General features: G+C 44.1%; 1 protein-coding gene and 1 long non-coding RNA gene across 5 annotated transcripts in view; one reads left to right on the top strand and one right to left on the bottom strand.

The window, feature by feature from the left end:
• Positions 1-680: 680 nt before the first annotated feature.
• Positions 681-22,972, bottom strand: part of CEMIP (cell migration inducing hyaluronidase 1) — a 103,769-nt gene continuing 81,477 nt past the window's right edge. For all 4 annotated transcript variants that reach the window (XM_086849544.1, XM_086849545.1, XM_023933913.2 and 1 more), the window contains exons 14-29: positions 22,307-22,512; positions 20,426-20,495; positions 19,530-19,658; positions 18,743-18,828; positions 16,644-16,775; positions 14,715-14,750; positions 13,747-13,902; positions 12,058-12,238; positions 10,589-10,804; positions 9,413-9,624; positions 8,780-8,965; positions 7,854-8,058; positions 7,026-7,112; positions 6,562-6,719; positions 5,011-5,111; positions 681-4,395 (exon numbers count right to left, since the gene is read on the bottom strand). In XM_086849544.1, coding sequence (XP_086705670.1) covers positions 4,268-4,395; positions 5,011-5,111; positions 6,562-6,719; positions 7,026-7,112; positions 7,854-8,058; positions 8,780-8,965; positions 9,413-9,624; positions 10,589-10,804; positions 12,058-12,238; positions 13,747-13,902; positions 14,715-14,750; positions 16,644-16,775; positions 18,743-18,828; positions 19,530-19,658; positions 20,426-20,495; positions 22,307-22,512 — 2,289 coding nt within the window. In that variant the 3' untranslated portion in view covers positions 681-4,267. The remainder of the gene's footprint in view (positions 4,396-5,010; positions 5,112-6,561; positions 6,720-7,025; positions 7,113-7,853; positions 8,059-8,779; positions 8,966-9,412; positions 9,625-10,588; positions 10,805-12,057; positions 12,239-13,746; positions 13,903-14,714; positions 14,751-16,643; positions 16,776-18,742; positions 18,829-19,529; positions 19,659-20,425; positions 20,496-22,306; positions 22,513-22,972) is intronic.
• On the top strand, positions 11,838-17,532 carry LOC147650685 (uncharacterized). Its single transcript, XR_015275925.1, has 3 exons — positions 11,838-13,980; positions 14,039-14,270; positions 14,416-17,532. It is a non-coding gene; the product is annotated as an uncharacterized LOC147650685 (long non-coding RNA).

Here is a 22,972-nt window from a genome sequence, read left to right as displayed (position 1 = left end):
TATTTATTATATCATACATATAAATTATATTATAATGTGGCATTTCTGGTCACGGTTTAGCAGTGGACTTTGGAATGCTTGATTATGGCTGTTGGACTCAATGGCCTTAGAGGTCTTTTCCAAGATAAATTATTTCATTCTCTGTTAATATATTCTTTTAGTAATTTGTATTTTCTTTATAATATATAATCTAAATATTAAGATTTTATATTTTACTAAACATATTAAATCATATTCTTATGCTTTTTGATCTTAGGTAATAGATCCACTCAGCCATCCCTAGTTCCAAATACACAGATACACAAGTACACACAGGGCAGCAAGGGCACAGCAGTGATGTCTGCCTGCCTGCTGGGAGGAGTTGAGGTGAAGGGAACCCTCTTCACATCTCCCTTTGAGCCCCTCAAGTCAGGTGCATTTCCAGTTTCCTGGCCTGCCACCCAACAGTGCCCCACCTGCCCCAAATACACAGGCCTTTCCCATAGCTCTAATATCCATCCTCCCATTCCCATCTCCTTCCCATTCCCATCTCCTTCCCTTCCCGTCCCCCTCTCCCAGACCCTGCAGCTGTGAGCAGGCACTGAACGATGCTGTGGTCTGTGTGGACCGGCCAACAAATGCAGACAGAGGTTGCTTGGCCCCTTGGGTTTTGTCTTTTGAAATAAGTAGGGAGACAAAAATAAAATAAGAAATTTGCACTGAATATTTATTTTGATAAACATTGTGTACTCCAAACAACTACGTGTTATTTCAGTTGTAAGCCACAATCTTTTGGAAACAACGTCCCAAGAGCTCTTGTCATCATAAACCCGATAGTCAATGCACCACCACGGTCTGTGGACATAGAGAGCTTTCAAGTGCAAAGCAGATTATCAGGAAAGACACATTGCCAACCTCCTTAACAAACTGGACAATGCTCAGCTCCAGTAAAAATGCTTCATATGTCTGCAATTTAGTTGTCTTAGTGCCATTGTAATAAATTAATAGAAAATATATCTTTCTTCATTGGAAAGTCTATAAGAAAATGTACAAACATCTAACTCCGAAAAAGGACCAGCTGTTTCGGCGACAGGTAAAACAAGCAATTGAACAGAGGCAATAAAACCCAAACATCCAAACAAACAGAGACAAACAAACAAAATGCAATCCAAAAAAACCCCACTCCACCAACGGCAACTGTGTAGGCAAACATGGAAACATCTGCAGTAATAAAACCTTTCAGAGAGGGAGGGTCACTGCAGCTTGTGCAGGGTGGGCAGAGGATGAGCAGTTGGGGAATTCACTGGTCAGAATGTGCATGAGCAGTGCAGGAACAGTCAGAGACTAAACAGAAGTCCCGTAGCTCTCACTGACTGGCGATGGCACCAGGCTCCCATCTGTCTCCATAGGACACACAGATGGCTCCAGGCCATGCAGGGCAGCAGGAGCCCTGGGCACCTCCCCGGAGAGCCTGGCCCTGCACAGGGTCACAATGCTCTGCTCTCCCTCGGGCTGGCAGCCTGCAGTGATCCCCTACCCCATATTCACAGCAGGAGACCCTCCCCAGCTCCAAAAACTCCATATTCACAGCAGGAGACCCTCCCCAGCTCCAAAAACTCCATATTCACAGTGGGAGACCCTCCCCAGCTCCAAAACAGGCCCCATGTGACAAGCTCAGCATCACAGGACAAGCTGCTTAAATTTTCTCTCTTAAAAAGGTGAGATGTTTTAGGAAAGGAAAATATTTTTCCTAGAGCCGAGTCATGCTTTCACCCTGAGAATTCCCAAAACAGTAAAATCAGAAGCTACACTTCAGCACAAAGGCAGCATGCTCCTAGAGCTGAACAAAGCAGTCTAGGGGACAGACCCACCTGCTGGGATGCTCCTGGGAAGTTACACACTTAGAGGGAGCAGGAGAGGGGAAATGGCCATGGCCAGTGGAGCACTGCAGAGGGCAACCCCAGCACTGGGGCTTGTACAAAGCCAAATCCCACTCCAGGCACATCCCAAGCCTCAATTTCCTGCCCACCATCGGCTAAGTGCTTGTGAATGAAATAACCCAGTTTTGGTCCATCTCCTGGAAGCAGAGGTGTTCCACCAACACTTCTGCAGTGGCACCACCAGCACTGGTTCAGGGCAGAGAAAAGGTGTATATAACCCAAACTGACAGGCCCAAGGGAGTTCCTGTTCATCTCTTCCCTTGACTTCATGGATCTGGCTCTGTTTTGGCTATCATGGGATGTCAGGTAAACATTTTGGATGATCATGGTTGAAACACTGGTGAGACTGACTCTTCCATGGAACAATTTGTGAAATCCCCAAACTATCACAAGAATTTTGGGGAATAAACAACTCACCTTATTTTCCTTTTACAAATGTTTCCCATTCACTCTGTAAACAGCACAAATGCCTAAGGAGCGAGCACTCATTACCAGATTCTCATTGGGAAGCAGAGAGGAAAAGTTTGGCTTTTTTTTTTTTTTTTAAATACAATACATATGACATTCAGTGAATTCAAAACAACTCTGTAGTAAGTCTGAAAAGAACATTTCCAGTTTAAAAACCCAGGAGAGGCTTGAGGGGAATGCAACCTACAGTACTGTCTAAATTTCGTTCATGCTTGCTCTGATATTCAGAGCAAATGATCTAAACCAGCATATGCCCAGCCTTTGGAATGACACACAAAATCCTTGTTTTTTCATTGAACTTCAAGGTGGCATTTTTCATACTGTGGGTAAAAAAACAACTTAATTATATAAACCAAGTAGCCATCAGCAACTGGAATAATTTATGTGGCAGTGGGGACAGGCAGAGATAAAGTGGGGAAACAAATTCAAGTCTTACTGGCAAGATTGACATTTTTTGAAAAGCTTGTCATGATGTCTTTCACACTTCCCCCCTGCCCTTACAGTTCTTAGAACGGCCACAGCCTTCAGAAACGCCTTTGTGGTATTTCTGGGCAACTGACAGAAATATCACTGAGCACTAGAAATGCTTTCAGTGTTTTAAAGGATAATGTTTAATTTCCCAGCTTCAAGAGATGCCCCATTAAAGACCTGATTCACTCTGATCTGCCTTTAGTACCCAGGTATTGGTTTGAAGCAGGGGGCAAGGAGGTACAAGACATCCAACTAGTGCATTTGGATTCTCATTTTAATTCTTCAGCCACCTGGAAAGAACTCATCCAGGTCTCCTGTAACTCTTACAGGAGGACCAAGACATAATCTTATGCCAGAGGACAGTATCAGAAAGCATCACACAGCAGAGCAGTCTGATCCTGTTCCCTCTGATGCTCTGGGAAAGGTGAGGGCAGCTCACCCTATTTGATGCTGAATAAAGTAAATCCCAGTATTCCTAGTCAAAAATTGGAAGCCTTGAATTGGGATGGCTTTAGCTGGCAACCATGAATTGATCCTGCGTGTTGTTATACAGAGGGAAAGACTGAATGGGAAGGGCTGAGAAAACACATGTGCTAATTGACATTGCTCTCCTTCTAGCCTGCAGCTGCTTGTTGAAGGAAATTTTTTTATTTGCACAACCACTATCAAAACTCCTTGATCCATAGGAAAAACACAGTTTTCTGAGGAAGCAGAAATAGGTGGTTCCATCAGTCTCTGCTGGTATGTTTTGTCCACTCTTTCTGTCATTTCTTCCCCAGCTATGTGCCGTGGGCTGCATGTACAACACACACCCCAAAGAGCTTGATCAAACCTCGCAGAAGATTCAGGAGAAAGGCTTACTGTCCAGTTACGATTCCCAGCATCCAGGTAATCACTCAAATCCACTCTTTCTACCCCAGATTGTCAACCAGTCTTTGAACTGGCATTCCATGTCTACGTGAGCAGCTAGTTACGCTATGGAAAAGAAAAAGTCTTCAGACAACTTAGAGGCTGGTAGAAGCAACAATCCTTGATGGTCTTCAGATCAAGAACTCCCCTTCAAGAGGCAGCACTAACATCAGTCTGTCCCAGGAGCGCTGACAAAAGCAGCACCTGGAGAAACAGCTCAGACCTTGCTCAGTATGGCCAGCGGTGCCTCAGCACAGCAGCCAGCCTGGGCTGGCCAGCACAGAGCACACGCTGGCCACAGAGAAAGGCTTCTCTGTCACACGTGGCCACTCTAGGTACTTACAGTGAGATGTCTTTTTGAACAGCAACAACAACGAGAAAATGCTACACGGTGGCGCAGGCGGGCGAGGCCTGCGCAGAGCGGTCAGTAGTCCGTCCATCCGTCCGTCTGTCCGTCCCACGGGGCAGTGCTGGCGGCCAGCAGGCACAGCAGGGTGTCCTCACAACTTCATTTTCTTCACCACAGGAATTGGAAGTGCTTGGTAGATTTTAGCTGAGTCCTCGTTCGTGACCAGCTTCACCCAGACGGGGCGGAAGCTGCCTTTGAAGCCAACAAAAGCCATTTTTTCTGCAAATCAGAGCAAATGCATTTGGAGTGTGCCCAGGACTGCACCAGAAACCCACCTGTGTGCAGGGCTACACCTCCTGGAGGGGTGCAGGGCACAAGAGCCATGTGTATCACACACACACACAGGTGGAATCATGCCAAAGCTCACAGAGCTGGTTGCAGCAATGTGCACCTGAAGCTGTATTCTAATGCAACATGTGATGCTCTGAAATCAATGTGCTCTGTGCCATCAGTCAGAAGGTGTCAAGAGAAAACCAGCTAAAAGCAAGTTCAGATGAGTAAAATGTCTTGTTTTGGGGCATTTAGTGGGTGAAAAGGCTCAATATTTCTATTATTAAGAAGTAATTTTTTTATCTAAAATTAATTTGGAAAATCAAACCTCTGAATTATTTACTTCTAAGAAAAACTGCCACAGTGTTTTTTTTCTATTTACAGTTTTAAATAGAGCATGTTACTCAAAGCTGCAGTGGATACAACCTTTCTGAATAAATAAATTCTTGGTTCCAGTATGTTTGAGCACATGCTGATAGAAACAAGCAAGGCAAAGGTTAGAGGAAAAAGGTCCCTTTAGTGGAATAATGGGAGCTTAGAAGTGAGTTTATAAAAACTGGTTACCTTTTAACCTAAAACCCTCTCCTGCTCCAAGTTTCTCCAGTACTTTAGTCCACGGTCCTCTTGAAATGAATCTTCCTTTAGATGTCACCAGCACTATGGAGCTGAAGGAAACAAAGGGATGTGTAAAGGGATGAAGAGCCAGAACACATTACTTGCTTGTTTGTCCTGCCTGTGTGTTCACACACCCATGAACTACACTGGCTTCAGCTTTAATGTTTTTCAGTGCTTTCCAACAATGTGAATACAGATTATTTTTCCAGTCATGCAAAACCCATTAAAAAAGAGACAGAAGCCACTTTTTTTATTATTATTATTTTTAAGCAGGGTTTTCTAGGATGATTTAAATGTTCCAACCTGCAGTTCCATCCTGCTTTGCTCAGAGAGACCCATCTTTTCCCTGGGATGCCCTTAGCAAGTCTCAAGTAAATTCTTGTTCTTTCAATAGCAGACTAAACCTGAAGAAATTCACTTCTCTGAGACTTTTGTTGGCCTCATGCTTTTCCTTTCAGTGTGCTTCTGTTTAAAAAGTAAGTTAATATGATTACTACTATTCCTGATCAGGAGCTGGATTTAGCCAGGACTGAGATTTTTGTAAAGCAGGATGAAGGCCTCTCTGAAAGGACTTCTTATTTTTTATATGAAAGAAAAGCAAGAAATTACCATGCTTCCCTGAAGTAACTATGTGATGTGATTTTTGAAACCTCTAGAATTATTTAAGACAACAGAAACACATCTGAGTGCACCTGCATGGCACTCTGCCCAAGCTTCCCCCAAGCCTCTAGAGTAAATGCCAGAACAATATGCTGTTGATCTGCCCACAGCTATTTCAGATGATTTGTCAACAAGCACTCATATTTGTATTAACTATTACACATCAGATTTCAAATCCAAACAGATTTAATAACAATGAAATATATTCACTTCCCACGAGCACTCCACAAGCTAATGTGGGAACAACCCCTTTGGTTAATGGGTTTCTGATGTGGTTCCAGCTCTCCTTCCTGCAGAAGAAGCCATTGTTCCCCAAGATGCAGGAACTTCTTTTGGCTACATACCACCTATTTCCAAAACACTGCATTCCTGGCTGCCCATAGTCAAAATACAAAATAATCCAGCCTTTAGGTCTGGGCAGAGGAACATACAAAGTGGAACGGATTTTACTGGTGGAATTTCCCGCAATTTGAGAAAACATACATGCAGTAAAAAAATGCAGGCTGTGTGCATCTGTATGGATCAGTGCTTTGTGAATTTAAGTCTGCAGTTTGTCTATAACCACAAAATAAATGTAGCTCTGCAGTTTATTAATCACATGAAGCCCTGCAAATTATCTGGGTCTCAATCGGTCCCTGAATCAGAGTGTGCATCCTGCTGCTGCCTGCATGTCCTGCACACATTCGGGCTCTTATGGAGTCATCAGGCACAAAAATACATTGGGTGCATTGCTCTGCTGTTGGGTGTCTGGCCCATGTTGGTGATAAAATCCAAGAAAAGATGAGTGTTATGCAGCAGGCTTGTACATTGCATCTTAGTGAGAACAGATTATTTACTCACTGATCTTTGATGTTGTTGACATAATTCTCTATCTGTGCTGGGATTCCTTGTAGAATGGAGTTTTTGAATGTTACTCGATCAACAACTTTTCCATGGTGTCCATCAATCACAACCAGTTGGATACCCTCTTCAGTGAGGAAAAACCTCACACCATCAACCTGGGCAGGGGGAAAAATATTCTTGATCTCTCACAGCAACACAATTGCAAACAACCACCTGTATGAAGCACTGATGGTCTTGAGTCGTGGGGCTGCTGTTTGCTTCAGAGGGCAGAATTCCAGGTCTCTGAGGTCCTGCCTAGTAGGAGAAGATACAGCCTTTTTTTTTTTTTTTTTCCAAGATACAAAGCAGAAATGACCCGAATTTAACTCCCCATGGTAACTTCTGTAAGCAAGCTTTCCATGAAGATAAAGCAAATGGTGTAGAATTGCACCCCATTAATTTAGTTGAGAGGATTTGCTCACCTCAATGTATGCAAAGTCATCCTTCAGGTGGAAGTACTGTTTCTTGTAAGTTTCTATTTTCACTTCAATTAAGTGGTCCTTGGTCTTCTGTTTGCAAAATGAAAAAAACCAGATTTTCTAGTGAGAATGTCCATTACCTGAATGCTGCATTTTCAATGAAAAGACTTCAAACCTGGAAATCCAATTAACAAAGAAGCTACATAATAAGCACTGACTTGCCAAATTAAATTGCTAATGAAACTGGGCACAGTGGTAACCCTTCTGCTCATCCTGTCACCAGTTAAATTGTTTCACTGAATGGCACAGTGATTCTTACTTTGCAGAACTGACACATAGTTCTCCAAGGCTTTGCTGTGTATTCCTGTTTCAAGGGTGATGAGGGAAAAAACCCAAATAACAAATAAATACCCCACTTCCTCCCCCAGAACCAGACTGGATACAGGAGATTGTGTTATGCGTTATATAAATGAGAATAATTCAACTCTACTGTTCAGTCCCCTGTCCGTCACTGATGTTCTTACAGCTTGGAGGAGCTGCAGGCTCCAAAATCACATTCACTGCACCAACCTGCCTCCAGCTCATCAGTTTTCACCTGAGCTTTCAAGAGCAGCATGTCACATCAGAAACCCAAAAGACCAAGTGCACAGCTTGCAATGTCTCTGCATGTTGCAAGTGTCTGCTTCATATTATTTCACCTGCCTGAACCATTTCAGAATATCAGGCACAGCATATACTGCCCCTGGCACAAAGTTTTTCTGTGTCTGCAGCCACAATATGTGCCAGATTAACAAGAGCAATGATTCTTTGATAAGAAATCAGCTGCTTTACCAGTTGTGCACTAGAGAGTTTCTTTGGCATTGGCACTTCCACTATTGGTGTCTCAATGTACTTGGGATAGGCTGTGGCTTCACAGTCGCTGACACCAGCTGTCTTTGGGATCACAGCTTTGATTCTTATTCGCTCACAGCCTTTTACAGAGCAGAAAGCAAATTTCTCCTTCTCATTTTGAGCTTTGAGTTTCAGAAACAGCAGCCTGCAGGCAGGAGAAACAAAAAACAAACAGCATCCTTCAAACTTTTTGTGCAAAAAAAGGAGTTTTGGTGGACTCCTTCCTATGATTTGCAATAATTTTCATTGCAGCTCTTGGTGCTGTGTTTTATAGTGCCCAACACCCTACATGCAAATAAATAGGAACACTCATCTCAGAAATGGTTTAGGGAGCTCATGGAAAGCACAACAAAGAAATCAGATAGCACTTGAATGCCTTCTGAGCTCTATTCTATATGCAGATTCATATATGTAGAAATACATGCTTTGTATTTTAGGTCTTTCTTTTTTTCTTTCCCATTATTTCAATCCTTTAAAATAACAGGCTTTACACTTAGTTCCTGTGCATTGTGTACACACTGTCATGGTGTTTATAAATAGTTGTTGTTCAAAACAATAAGGACTGTGCATGTCTTCAATTAAGTTTCATGGTCTGCACTTTGATTTGTCTCTCTTTTTTTCTTTTTCTTTTTTCTTTTCAAAGTTTTATTCACTTGGAAAAGCATTTCCCAGAGTAATTGGCAGTGCAGCAGAGGCTGTGAATGACTGGCAGGCCTGGGAGTCCCAGGAAAATTAAACACTGGTCACATTCCCAGAAAACCTTCCTGGTTTTGTTGCTATTCCTGCCAGTGGCATTAGCCAAATAGCTCACAATTCCAGCAGCATTCCCAAAACAATGTCCAAAACAGCAAGGCCTGCTGTCTTACCCAGTGTCCTCATCCCAGTAGTAGTACCCTTTGGTAGGATATCTGTGCTCCAGTTTCTCCATTTGGGAGGTTCTGTAGAAGGTTCCAGTTTTGTACGTTTTCTTCAAGAGACGGTTGTGGATGTCTGAGAGAATGGAAAATGTCGTCCCTTTAGGATAGCAAAACCCTACTTGGATCCAGTCATTCCTAAAAATAGCAAAGACTCACATTGTAACAAGTTATAACTATTATTTTATATGCATGCTAGAAGCTGAACTAAATAATTTACAATAAGTTTTTCCCTGTCCAGTTAAAATTGTCATGGTTTAGAATGGATCAGTGCAACATAAATTGGACATAACAACCGTGGGTTAGTTAAGCAATGTAGAGCAGATCTGCTCCTGACTTCTACACCTGTGACTTCCATGCACCAGGAATGAATTAGCTCTGAACTTCCAAAAATGAACTGTGTTATCTTACAGAGCTTCCTGGGGGAGGAAACAGGAACCTGAGATGGCTCATGAAAAGATGAACTCAATGGACTTCCTGTAACAGGCATGTTCATTCTGGAAGAGCTCCTGAGGTGATGACCTCACCCATTAAAAATGTGCCGTTACATGATTGTGCTGGAATGTTGGGATTCAGTTCACTCACTTGTTGAAGTTGATGAGCCATATGGCCAGCTCTTCAGGGGCTGTCTTGTCCCAGTGGATGGTGTAGCCTTTCCTCAGAGTTATAACTGGCTGATACTGCTGGTAATGAGTGCTTTTGCTCAAAGCCCCTTCCAAGTAGAGTGGGTGATTGTGGTAGTCATTTTTTATTATTTTCATTTTCAGGTTGGCTGGCTTGTAGGCTTGGATGTATATCTAGAGGAGAAAAAAAAACAAAAAAACCAAAACCAAAAAGATCACCCAGGGTTTAATGAACTACAGTGAAAGGTTCAGATACTCAGTAGATGTGAGGTGGTGCAAGTCCTGTGTGCTGGGAAGGGACCTGTGGGCTGTGCACTTATGTTCAATTCCTTAGGTTTCCATTTCAACAAAGCAAACTGCTTTCAGAAAAAAGAAAAAAAAAAGAAAAAAAAAAAAAGGAAAAAAAGAAAAAAAAAAGAAAATCTCATTTCCTCATGCACTGAGTTCAAGTGCATGTGCCAGAGGCTGCAGCAGGGCTGAGATATTCCACAGCATCCTGCCACCCTCAGCAGCAGGACAGTATCTACCTCAGACATCTGACTTGTGCTGAACAAGGATCCTTCTGTCTGGGTTTCAGAAGCCTGAAACCCAGCTCAGTGGTTAGAAATTGGCTGTAGTGGCACTGCACACAAAAAAACCCCAACTGTTGCAAAACATAAGACAAAACCAGGCACTCTCAGCAGAGGAAAGTGAGGACTCTCATGGCAACAGCACTCAGGGTTCCTGTGGGGGGAAGAATGGTTTGGTGGTCACACACAGGATGAAAGACCATGAAAGCTAAAGTCTAATTTTGACCCATCAGCATATTTCCCTTAACACTGTGGGCAACACTTCCCTCCATAAATCAGGGAAAAATAACTAGCCAATAGCCCATGGATTTATGAATATTAATCACTGAATGCCCATGGAGCCCTCAGGAGGCTTCAGGCAGAAGTTGTCGGAGCTGTCAGCAGCCAAAGCCAAGGTTTCAGAAAATATACCACATATTTCTCATGTTCAAAGCCACCTGTGCAGACATGCTGATAAATAAACACTGAGCACTATGAAGAAAGTCCATTTCTACAGGTCAAGCTTTAAAGTGCCAAGAAATTTTAAATAAACCACAGGGATAATGATACTGCAAGGTAAGCAGCCTTACCTGTGCAAAGTGCCCGCTGCAGATGGAGCCTCTCCAGTCAGGCACGTCAATGCAGTCAGGGTGCTTGATTAACCAGTTATCTTCTTTGATCAGGTATGAACCTGGATATTCTGACACAGAACCATCTACATCATGAAAAACTGATGTTTTGTCACCGTCCATATCCAGATCATTGAACCACGGGCCAGGTTCTCCAAAGAAGACTCTTGAAGTAATCTAAACAAAACAGTGGAACAAATTTACATCTCCAGAAAGGAATTAATCACTTAGAGTACAAGAAAAGGATGCCCTTGGTCACTACAGTGGCTCTAATTACCCATTTTCTGACTTAAAAGGCGTGCTTGACTTGTCAGGCAGAGCAGATACACATTTCCCTGCTGACCATGGGGGAAAGGCTAAAAAAACCCACAATTTCAGCCTCAGCAGTGGGAAGGTTTGTTATAAAATTCTGGAGGAAGGTTCAGGAGATGAGGCGATTTCACGAGAGCCACTTCACTCATTGTTTGCTAACACAGCTTCAAAGTTCCAAGCCACATTAAGTCAGCCAATGTGGGAAATAGTCAGCCCTGGGAAATGGCTGCTCAAGCAACTTCTGACTGATATTTTTATCCAGCATAAATAAATGTCATGTCACCAGCCTGCCTCATGCAATGTGAGAGTGACCAACCATCACTTTTAGGGGAATTTTGCCTTTCCCATCATATTTAGCACTGGTCAGCACTTTTCCTGACCTGTAAGCAAGCCTGCTAATTTTTTGAAAATTAGGCAACACCAATCATTTCAGCCCAACCACTTTATTTATTTATTTGTTTGTAATGTTTGGCAGATGGATTTAACAGCTGCTAAAGGTGAAGCCCAGTGAAACAGTTAGCACGTATTTGTGCAGGCAAATACAAAAATAACTCAAAGGAACAGGCCCCAGGACGGGTTCAGACCAGCACCCAGAGGTTCATAGTGTAATTCAAAATTTGGCAAATCCTTTTGGCTGGACTCTGCTCTCATTTATGTCTGCAGAACTGGAGTCTGGAATTATCCTGGTGTGCAGGGCTGCAGAATTATCCTGCATCAGCTCAGTTTCACTGGCTGTTCCCCAAAATCAGTATTTTTTGCTTCTAGGTCAGTCAGGCCTTTCAGAACAGACTTCCGTCTGTTGCTTTAATATTATACCACTGTTGAAAATAAAGGGGGGCTGATTCTTCACTTTCTGAATCGTACAGAAATAGAAATTATTTTCACTTCAGTGTTGTTATTTTTCTTTCTTTTTTTTATTTTTTAACTGATGCCTGCATCTGTTTTGCTCCAAACCTGACAGACAGCTGGATTTTCTTGATATTGCACCCAACGCATTTCCTCTTTCTTTTTGTTGTTAGACATCTGGCAAAGACAATCAGCAAGACCTTACATTTTCTCCTTTTTGCCCACAACCCCAATTCCAAGGCTTAAGTGTCTTTCTGGGAAGGGTGACTCACGGGGACGTCTTCGAAGCGGATGCCGGTGACGTTGTTGTTGGGGCAGCTCTGCCAGGCGTTGTTGAGGCGGAAGGCGAGGGCACTCGTGTGCCGCCCGTCCAGCGCCGCGAACTTGCGGAACGTGCAGTTCTGGATGTTGATGGGCCCGTCGTAGAACTGAATCCCTCGGATGGGAAAGTCCCTAAAATAAATTCAGAGGAGACAGAGAGACTTGGGCATGACATGTTAGCATCAGGAGGAGGTGCATTCTAGACACACACTGTCCCACAGTGCTTGTTTCGTGGCTGCTTTCATTTCTTGCAGCCCATAGGATGACTCCTAAGTTCCTGCTTTGGAAGAGAAGGGATTTCCCTTCTTTTCAGCTCTGTAAAGTCCTCTTATCCTTGCAAGTTCAGCTCAAGTTCTCTCATGTTGAACAGATCATCTTTATTTAGTCTGTACTTCTCCAGGGAAGGAAGTAACAGCAATGGCAAAGGATTGACCTAAAGATGAATAAATTCGTGTTTGCCATCAGAAATGAGTTCTGCAGCAGTGAAATCTGAAACTCAGCAGAGCTGTGCAGACTCCTTGGGCTGAGTAAAGGCAGGGATAAAAGAAGTCCCACCACATCTTTCAAAGGGATTTGGAGAGAAGCATTGCAGATCAACTGCAATAAAAAAAAAATTGTTTTTGAAAACAAGGAAAGATCCTACAATGATAGAGCTAAGAAGAGTTTAAGGGGCAGTTTAATTAATCTTTATCAGCCTTTTCTGATATCATCTGCAAGGTAAAGCAGACACCATTTTCACACCAATTAAATGAACAAGATGCTTAAGGTCTTTAACAGGCAAAGATAAGACATTTCAAATTTCACTTAAGATAAATAAATTTGATCCCTTCCTCATATGATCCCTTAGAGAATTTCTGCCTCTTCCAGTGCATTTGTTCTGAGTTTCTGCATACCACATCCAATATGAGGTATGTCCACATATGTATATATGTGTGTGTGTGTGTGTGTGTGTGTAAAGGATATTAGGAGAATCATAGCAGAATGGGTTTTCATTATTGGTATAGTTTATAATAAGTCTCCAGCATCACTGTTGACAGCAAAATTGAGGCCTGCAATATGGCAGAAAAGCACCAGCTGAGCTGTTTGCTCACTGTGGGGCTACTGTGTGAGTAACTGGTTTTAGGAAGCAAAAACACTGCACTTGCAAACCAATCCAAAGGACTAAGGTCTAGGAAGAGGCCACACATGAAGCTCACTGGTCATTTCAAAACTGCTTAACAAAGGCATCAAAGTCCTTTGCAGGAGCACCAGAAACAGCAGCACTGAGCACAACCATGACAAGCCTAGAAGGGGCTTCCATGAGCCTTCCTGGCAGCTGAGGGAGCTCAGCTCATTGCTCAGCACTGCTGATCACACGTACAGAGGTGCCCTGCTAGCACAGAGTGCTCTTGCTGTCCTCTCAAATCCCATTGCAAAGGGGAGGGGGAAGGAAAGAGGAGCTTGATCTGTCTTGGCAGCCTGCAAGGATGTACCTGCCAGCAGCAGCTGCACAGTGAGGGCTCTGGGATTGGGAGACATGAAATGAAATCCTTTCTGTGTAATGGTTATTAAACTGAACAGCGCTGAGGAAAGCACACTGGACTGGAGTTTGTGCTGGGAGCGGGAACCGTGAGAGCTTTGGTGTGCTGAGCTCAACTTACGGGCCGATGGGCAGGGTCCTCCCCCTGTGATCCAGACCTCCAGGCCCCCAGATCTCGTTGTCCATGGTCTCGGTGCCCAGGTTCCCACTCTCACCGACAAACAGGCTGTTCTTGATTTCCTGCTTCGAGCCGTCATCGTGAGGGAAGGTCCCACCACTGAGGAGAAAGGGCTGGAGGTGAAAGGAGTGCTCACACCCAATGTGAGGTGAAAGGAGTGCTCACACCCAATGTGAGGTGGAAGGACTGCTCACACCCAATGTGAGGTGAAAGGAGTGCTCACACCCAACGTGAGGTGAAAGGAGTGCTCACACCCAATGTGAGGTGAAAGGAGTGCTCACACCCAACGTGAGGTGGAAGGAGTGCTCACACCCGGTGTGAGGTGAAAGGAGTGCTCACACCCAGTGTGAGGTGGAAGGAGTGCTCACACCCAATGTGAGGTGGAAGGACTGCTCACACCCAGTGTGAGGTGGAAGGAGTGCTCACACCCAACGTGAGGTGAAAGGAGTGCTCACACCCAGTGTGAGGTGAAAGGACTGGTCACACCCAATGTGAGGTGGAAGGAGTGCTCACACCCAATGTGAGGTGGAAGGAGTGCTCACACCCAACGTGAGGTGGAAGGAGTGCTCACACCCAATGTGAGGTGAAAGGAGTGCTCACACCCAATGTGAGGTGGAAGGAGTGCTCACACCCAATGTGAGGTGGAAGGAGTGCTCACACCCAACGTGAGGTGAAAGGAGTGCTCACACCCAGTGTGAGGTGGAAGGAGTGCTCACACCCAATGTGAGGTGGAAGGAGTGCTCACACCCAATGTGAGGTGGAAGGAGTGCTCACACCCAATGTGAGGTGGAAGGAGTGCTCACACCCAATGTGAGGTGGAAGGAGTGCTCACACCCAATGTGAGGTGGAAGGAGTGCTCACACCCAGCCCCACCACTGTGCCCAGGCAGCCACAGCCTGTGCCACACTCACCTCGCCAAGGTCAGGCCGATGCCATTGTCAGCAAACCTGCCAAGAGAAGAGAGATGTGTCAGAAGAGATTTGGGGTTGCTTTGGTTTATCATGTCAAACTGTAACAAGCAAACTAGGGGAGGAAAGCAGGGATTAATTACTGTACAGTGCTCAGGGGAAACTCGGGTTTTTCCAGACTTGTTCCCTGTCCAGTTTTAGAAGATCTCTTTTGGCACATCTTGCAGAATATGCAGATCACATGAAGCAGCAGACACACACCTGATTGCTCCAGCTGGGGTTAAGATGGGGATTGCTAGCCATAGTTTACTTGCCTGATAAAGCTTTATCTCTTTGTCTAATGATCACACACTTTTGTCAGGTAGATAAAAAAAAAACATGCTTTTCTCCCACTCTAACCAGCTTTTATTATTTAATGGTGCTTTGCCTTACACACTGTGCTTCCATGTCTTAATGCTTCACAAACTGCTTCCACAAAAGAGCTTTGCAAGGGATAAGAAAAAACAGTTTGGCTTTTCTTTCTTCAACAGGAATACAGAAATCAGAGCTTCCTTATTAAAAATAAAACCAAAAATTTGAATATCTTTCTATTTTGCTGAAATTTCAAGGTAAGATAAATCACAGATGTTGGTCCTTGACTCCAGCTTAGGGAAATGCTACAATTAATTGATAGCTTGAGTCAGTCTTGGTGGTGTCCTCACACCGGCATCACTTCCCACGTCTGTCACTGGTGCTGGCAGTGGTTTGGGAGCAGATCCCCTCACTGTGCTGCTGTCTGTAGGTGGCAGCCCTTCCCACCCGATCGACCCCCTGCTTCCCTGCAGGCCACATTAACGCTGGCCCTGTTAGTGGCATACGTAAGTCTTTCTGTAGCAATAGAAATGGAAATGGCTCTGGCTATAAAGACAATTACAGTTTGATGGCTGCTTCCTCCAATTCACACACGCTCAGAGATTTGCTGCTGGAAACTCATAAAGCACTTGGTGTTTTATCACCCTCCACACACTGCCTTTGCTCCATCAGCAATGCAAATGTCCCAGTGACCCGGGGATCTGTGAGGACAACACTTGCTGGCCATGGAGCTGGGTGGATTCTTGTGGGTCATAAGAAACACAAACTCTATTGCTCAATATGACATTTCTGAGTGTTGTGCTACAGCCCCACTCTCAGCAGGTCACCATTGCCAGCTTTTCCCACTGGTTGCTTTGAGAGGTTTGGGTCACTCGAAGGCAAGCCAGTTCTAGCTGGGAATTGGACCAGGTATCAGCGTGGCAGCCATTCCTACAGGGCTATCACAATATGCCCGTAAAGAGGCTCCTTCCTTTTTCTCCACTTCGTTAGGATTGATGTTGGGAGCCTGGCTCAGAAACAGAAACTGCAGCAGATCATCTGTTTTCAAGTGCAAAACAAATATCTGCTCTGGCCAGTGCAGGAAATGGCCTTCAAAGAGTACAACCTGCACTTGCCCAGACTCTCTCCCTTGCTGCTGTGATGCATAGTTTTATGTCTGCTTCATCAGTACCTGCTTATTCAGCATTACATTGAACCACATAAAACTGATCTGTGACCAGGCTGAGCCAGGAAAGGAGGTTCATTTCACTGTTTTCTTTTCAAAGCACCTCATTTTTCAAGTGAAACAAAAAAAAAAAGTTTTTTTTAGTTTTAGTTTTTTGCTTCTGTGTGTCCCTGTGTGTGTGTACTGTGACCATTTATGAATGCTGGTCAGCATCACATAGAGGAACAACCTGAGGGATCCTCGGCTCAGACAAAGCAGGTTTGTGTAAAATAATGCCTGTGGTGGCTTAGCATTTCATCTTCATTTCAATCTTGGCCATATGAAAGGTGCAAAGCGATATAAATAGTCTGAACCACAGCTATGCTCGCCATAAACACCAGGCTGAACTCTGAGAGTTGAAATAAGGCAAAACTCACTGGCAGTTGTCCAGCCACACATCTCCACCTCGCAGCCAGGCCCCGTGATCCTGATTCTTGTAGGCAATAAAGCGCTCAATTATTGCAGGTTCCCTGGGCTTCAAAGGATCAGCATCCTTGTGTGGGCTGTACCTGCAAGCAGAAGGAGAGAGGAAAGGCTGCCTGCATGGCCCTGCTATACCTCTGGTTTATGGGAACTCAGGAACAGCTTTGGGACCACAGTCCATCCACGTAGCGTGTCTGCTCAAGCTGTGATGGCCAGACCCAGCTGCCAAGGGAAGGAAGGTCCAGGCAAGGCAGTTCTAAAGACCTGCTCCAAGTTTCCTTTCACCTTTCCGGTATTGTATTGCTGATATATTGCTGAAAGCATGGAAAGTTTATTATTGCTCCCAAAAGTTCCAGGTATTTTTTTTAATCCCTGACTGCTATCCTTTAGCATGTTCCTGTTATTTAGATAAATATCCTTTTGTTTTCCCTTTTGAGCATTCTTATCTCCTAACTCTGGCTATACTGTGACCATGAGTACCACTGCCAAATTTTTCTTGCTGTGGAAAGGAATTAAAGAATCTTGGAGAGGGGCTGAGAGTATGTCCTTCACTACTCCCACTACACAGGACACACGTACAAGATTTATTAACCCTGAAGTTCTCAGTATGATGAAATATTGGCCTGATTTGGTGAAAAAAAAAGCAGACAGAAGCAGAAACTGCAGCAATGTGTGCCCTCAGCTGCTCCCTGATAGTTACTGCTTGGGCCACAGGATCTGAAGAAGGTGATGCTGAGCTTGGCTGTCACTTACCCTGTCCTGAGGCACCACACTCCTTTCTGCTGTTGGAGGAGCATCCTCCATCACTCTACACAGCTTAGAAAACCTGACAGATGAGTATCCAACTCAGTGCCAGCAACGGATGGTCCAGAGATTAAAATTCATTCCTCGCCATGGATAGCGAGGCCAAGCTGTCAAATTGCTAACAGATATTCAATAGCACTTTGCTTTGCTTAATAAGCCATCATATCAATCTAAAACTGAGCATCAGGCTGATAGGGTTCCAATAAATGAATATTGCTTTGGCAGCCTCATCACTGTGAATTTACTTTCAGAGACAGATTTAGTATCAGCTCTTGTGAATTCCCCAGGCATTGTTAAGTACTGATATTTTGAGATGAATTCCAATTTCATTCACATCCATGATAACTGCAGGAACACTACAGGGTCCAGAATCTGACTTGGACATTTAATGCTGTAACTGAATGCAGAATAATCTCTCCAACTCTGTCACTGTCCAGCCTAGCTCACAATTTGCTCCAGCCAGCCCAACTTTAGTCATTTATTCAGTTCAGCCTTGACACATGAAAAGTGGAAAATGGAAGAAATTATCTGAGATGCAGTTTATGCTGGTGGCTAATCCCTGAGCACAACCAAGACTGCAGTATGAATTGTTTGGCTTCCAAGGGCCATTCCTTCCCTTGTATGGCAAGGGAGAAATTGCCATTTGTAACCACTAATTGCGCCTGTGGCAGCAGGCAGTTCCTCAAGACACGTGTTCAGCTGCATGGAGAAGCAGCATCAGGCTCCCAAGAGCAGGCTGCCCTGCAGTTATTTTATATATATTATACTTATATATATTATCACATAAGTACTCCCTGTTCAAGCAGATTCTGAAAGAATTAACAAAATCAATAACATTCCCAAGAAATACTTGAATTTCTTATTCCTAAGAAATTCTTGCAGTAAATTCTACCCAGAGGGACTGTTGACCAGGCAGTGAATTTTCTTCCTTATCTAAAAAATTCAAACATCAATGGAACACCCTAGAGCAGATGTAATATCCACGCCAGCTTAGCTCAGAGCTGAAGAACGAGGATGAAACCAGAAGGGTGTGGGTGTTGAGGGTCCCTTATAAAAGAGAATGAAGAGATGGAGTCAGAAATGGCAAAGTGTATCTAAGTGAAGACCTTTCCTTAAAAAGAGCCACCCCAAAGGCTTTGCAATGATTCTTGAGAACTTCTTTGGGGAAATTTCATAGCTTTCAGTCAATGTTCTAGAGAAGTCTTTTCCAAATCAAACTATGCAAAACAAACTATGCAAAATACTTTACCTCCCAGAAATCAGTGTCAGGATAGGTCGTTTGTCCTTGGCAGAGGCTGGGGTGGTTTTAACGCCATTATCAATGATCATTCCAGCCTAAAGTAAAACAGAAATGCAGTTATCATAGTATTTATAAATTTTACAGCTCTTTTCATCTCCAGACTCTACCTACAATTGTTCTAAGCCCAAATCACCCACATGATGCTAAGAACAGCTTCTGTTAATAACAAGTGAAACAGAGGGCTGCCAGGACTATCCAGACTCACATATAACCCCCAAATCTGCTGCAAATTTCCAAAGCTGCACTTTTCTCATAACTACATGTATTCCCAAGCACCTAAACCTTCTGCTTCACTCTAAAGCCCTCAGTAACACACAGCCCCACAACATGGCACGCTAAGGAGTAAATAAGCAGAGAAGGTGATTAGACACGCAGCCGTATTTATCCCTCTAGAAGCTGTTCAGTTAATTGCCAGCATTGGCAGCTGAGGTGTATAATTAGACAAGCTGCCAGCAGATGCTCCTGGAGGCAGTATTTCAGGAGCACAGAGGCAAGGCAGCAGCCTGAGCAGAGGGGAGAGGTGCTCTGGATGCCCAAGAGCCAAGCGGAGCAGGTGCTGGCTGGCTCCGAGCGCTCCCGTGCCAGCCCACGAGCGGCCTTATCTGCAGACACAAACAAGCGTGCAGGAGAGGAGTGGAGCAGAAAGCCCAGGCAGTAATAGCTTGCAGGCCCAAGGAGCTGAGCGAGGGGATGGTGTTTGTTCCAAGGGCAGCGTTCCCGTTGCGTGCAGACTCACCCGGTAGTTGGAATGCGCGCGGTTGTTGGAGAATTTCCCCATCGGCATGTGCTCGGAGTAGCCAGGGGAGTACATGCCTGCCGAGGGGCCTGTCGGCACGTGGTGCAGGACAAACCAAAAGCCTGTTTCCTGAGAGAGACGAGGGACATCTGAGACTTTGCTGGTCTGCACTAGCCCCAGGAGAGCTCAGCAAAGCCACGAGACGTATGCCAGGAGATTTCAGGACAAATCACAGCCGTTGTGTGCAACGCTCTGCAGCAAAGAGCTTAACGCACATGAACATTGACATTCACACTTCTGATCTTCAGGGTGCCTTAGGTCAAGTTTTGACTTCAATATCAAAGCAGAAGTGAGACTTTCCAAACTTAAAAATCAAATAATTTTTATCTAGTTGCCTGAATATGTATCAAAGAGTCCTAATATAGGTACTCAAGGTTTGGAAGCCTTAGAAATACCACATGTCTCCTTGAGGCTTGATTTTCTTGTTTTTATGTCTCAGGACAATAAGGGCTCCTGATGTGACCAAAAATGCCTGTGGAATTAGCATTAGGGCTGACTGAAATTTCAGGACACCATTACTGTACTGCAATCAACAATATCATTGCCAAAAGCTTCTCTATGACTCCACAGTCACATTTATTTAATTTATTCAGGCTGCACGCTGTGGAATTTTGTTAAATTCAGTTCTAGAAACAGCAAGTGACAAGAAGTGTGAAGCAAAAGGAAAACCATTATTTTTATTGGTGGCACCAGCCACATTAACGTGTGTCTCAATCAAACAGCTTCAAAAATGTCTGTGTCACAAAAGCAGGTTTTATTCCAGTGAGAGCCTCCCTCAGCCTTGCACGGCTGTCCCTGGCCTGAGCTGTTACCAAATAAGAAACTTGTGCACTCACTTCAGATCCAGCAGCTGCACAGTTTATAAGGTTGTTGTGTGGGTTGGCTATCCAGAAGGTGGATACAGCACTGCAGGTCAGGAAAACAAAGAATAACACAAAAATAACACTTTGAGCACACACCAGTCACCCATAAACTCCCCCACTGCAGGCAAGGGCTGATACCTCCCCAGATAAGGAGTCCTGCCTAAGGGCAAGAGGAATGTGTTTTTTCTTTCTCTTCTCATACCTCATGTCCTCTGTGGTCTGACAGAGAACATGGCCTTATCTTTTAAAACACCAAGTATTAAATGAGGAATTTCGACTGGGATTACCAAGCCTGCTATGAAGCTGTCAGATGTCAATCATGTTTTATGATAAGGTAAATATGTTGTTGCACAAGTCACAGAACTTTGCCCCCACATAAGCCCTTGGATTCATTAGAGACTCATTTAACCAAGGAACCCAATGAATTCCAAGTGTACCCCCTGTACCTGCCTTTTCTTGCTGCTGCTGTGATTAACTTTATTTGCTCCCACCCTCCTGAACATTTCTTTTGGGACAAAAGCATTCCATTTGTCTAATGCACATAAAAGACACTTAATTGAAAGATTCCCATCAAAGAGGACAGATCAATCCATCCATCATTGTTCATCCTGTGACATACAGAATTCATTAACCAACAGGCACAGGAAACATCCAGCACTTGCAGCCAGCAGACTGGCCCCTAAATTTGCTGGGTGAGATTTGCCCTTCTGCAGGATAGGAACCTATGGAACCTTTATGTCTATTTTACTCTTGGTATGAGGGACTTCACAGGGCTTTAGGCCAACTGATTTTGCTGATGCATTTCCGTTTGTCTGACTTTATCATGAAAACATAGCAAAATTTTTCTATTTTGGGCATGGGACTGGCCTAGAAATAAACAAATTTGGATTATTTATAGACCACCTCCTGCTGCGTAGGGAAGGGCAAGGACAGTGTATTTCCACAGTGACCTGCCTTTCATCCTAATCCCATTCTTCAGAGCCACATGAATTGGGCAGGTTACAGTGTCATTTGGCACAATCCTGTTGTTTTAATTCCTAGCAGCAGCTCCCTGCCTGCCTCTCCCAAGCTGATGGAGCCACAGCTGGTGCTCATCCCCTGTCCCTGCTCTGGGATTAGCGTTGGTGTACTTGTGCACTTCCAGGCTGGATAAACCCAGTGCTAAACAAGCTGAGCTGTTTTACTGATCAGACCTTGAATTCTTTTATAGAGGAAGACAGGGCAGATCAAAGTACCATAACACTTTTCCATTAGAAAGGGCTCATTTGTGTAACAGTCTTCAAAATGACCCACAATATATGTCCCTATGCCTATTAAATGAATTATCAGTGGAAAATGAGCACAATGGCTAAATAACCCTCATTTTAAGAATGGGGACATTAGGTGTATTTTATAAACAAACACAGATGTGAAAAATTGCATTAATTCCTCTCTCTCCCTTGACAAACTAAAAAGTTAAAAATATCTTTGTTTGAACAAAACCTCAGTTTTTTCTGAGGACAAAATGGATGATACTGAAATCTTTTCAAAATCAGTTACTATTTCAGATGAGCACAAATGTCATATCATGGCCTGAACTCGGGAACTTTCTGCTGAGCCATCAAGTTCAGGACTCCACAAGGCAGGGCTGCACACTTTGAAAGAAAGATTTACAATATTTTAGGTGGGAGAATTACACCCTAGGTCTGTAGGCATCTGAATAGCACAAGGATAAAAACCCCAGGGAAACTGCTCTCCCAAACGTGGGAGAGCCCAGCCCAGACCCCTACAGATGTCTACTCAATCACATACACAGAATGCTGTCTGTTATGGCTAAGTCCTGCAAGGAGAAGGAAGAGGAAGGCTCCCACTCACCTACAGTCCTGCCTGGGCTTAGGGATGTACCCTGGGTAAGCTCCCTCTGTGATCAGCTTGCACATCCTGCTGTCTCGGTCGGAGGGGAGCAGGGTGCTGGGTTTAACCAGCAGCCCAAGGCAGTGGTCAAACGTGTTGCGCTCTTCTGGTCCGTCCTCCGTGAAAAAACAATGGCCCAGAGCATTATAACCCACCACATCCTTCACCTGCATGAACAAAACAAAGGGCAGTGTTAACGTTTTATGCTTCAGCCACTGCACCATTAGAACAATCTTTAGTGTGATGGCACATAGGAGCCTCAGTACCCTTTTGAACTCAGGATCTATAACCAAAACCAAAAGCAAGATCCCTCTCAGCCCTTAAGAGCTTATAGTCTAAGCAGTAACTCTAACACTTAATTAGAATTTGTCATCACCTAGGAAATGCTCATTCCATTCTTTTGTTTGCCTGTGAAATCGGAGACTGTCTTAGCATGAGGCTGGAAAAATCACAGGGTGGGGGATGAGGAGAGGAATTAGATGTTCAAGTCACATCTGGGCTCATTCATCTTCATGTGGAGTTACATGAGCAGCTACATAAAATGCAACCCAAAAATGCAGCTGAGATGAAAAAATATTTTTCCAGGCTATCAGAGAGGTAGGAGGTTGTTTTCCAGACAGGCTGGCT

This window comes from Cyanistes caeruleus, chromosome 13 (assembly GCF_971803275.1).
Source record: "Cyanistes caeruleus chromosome 13, bCyaCae1.hap1.1, whole genome shotgun sequence".
NCBI lineage: Eukaryota > Metazoa > Chordata > Aves > Passeriformes > Paridae > Cyanistes > Cyanistes caeruleus.
This window is presented reverse-complemented; position numbering and strand designations above follow the sequence as displayed.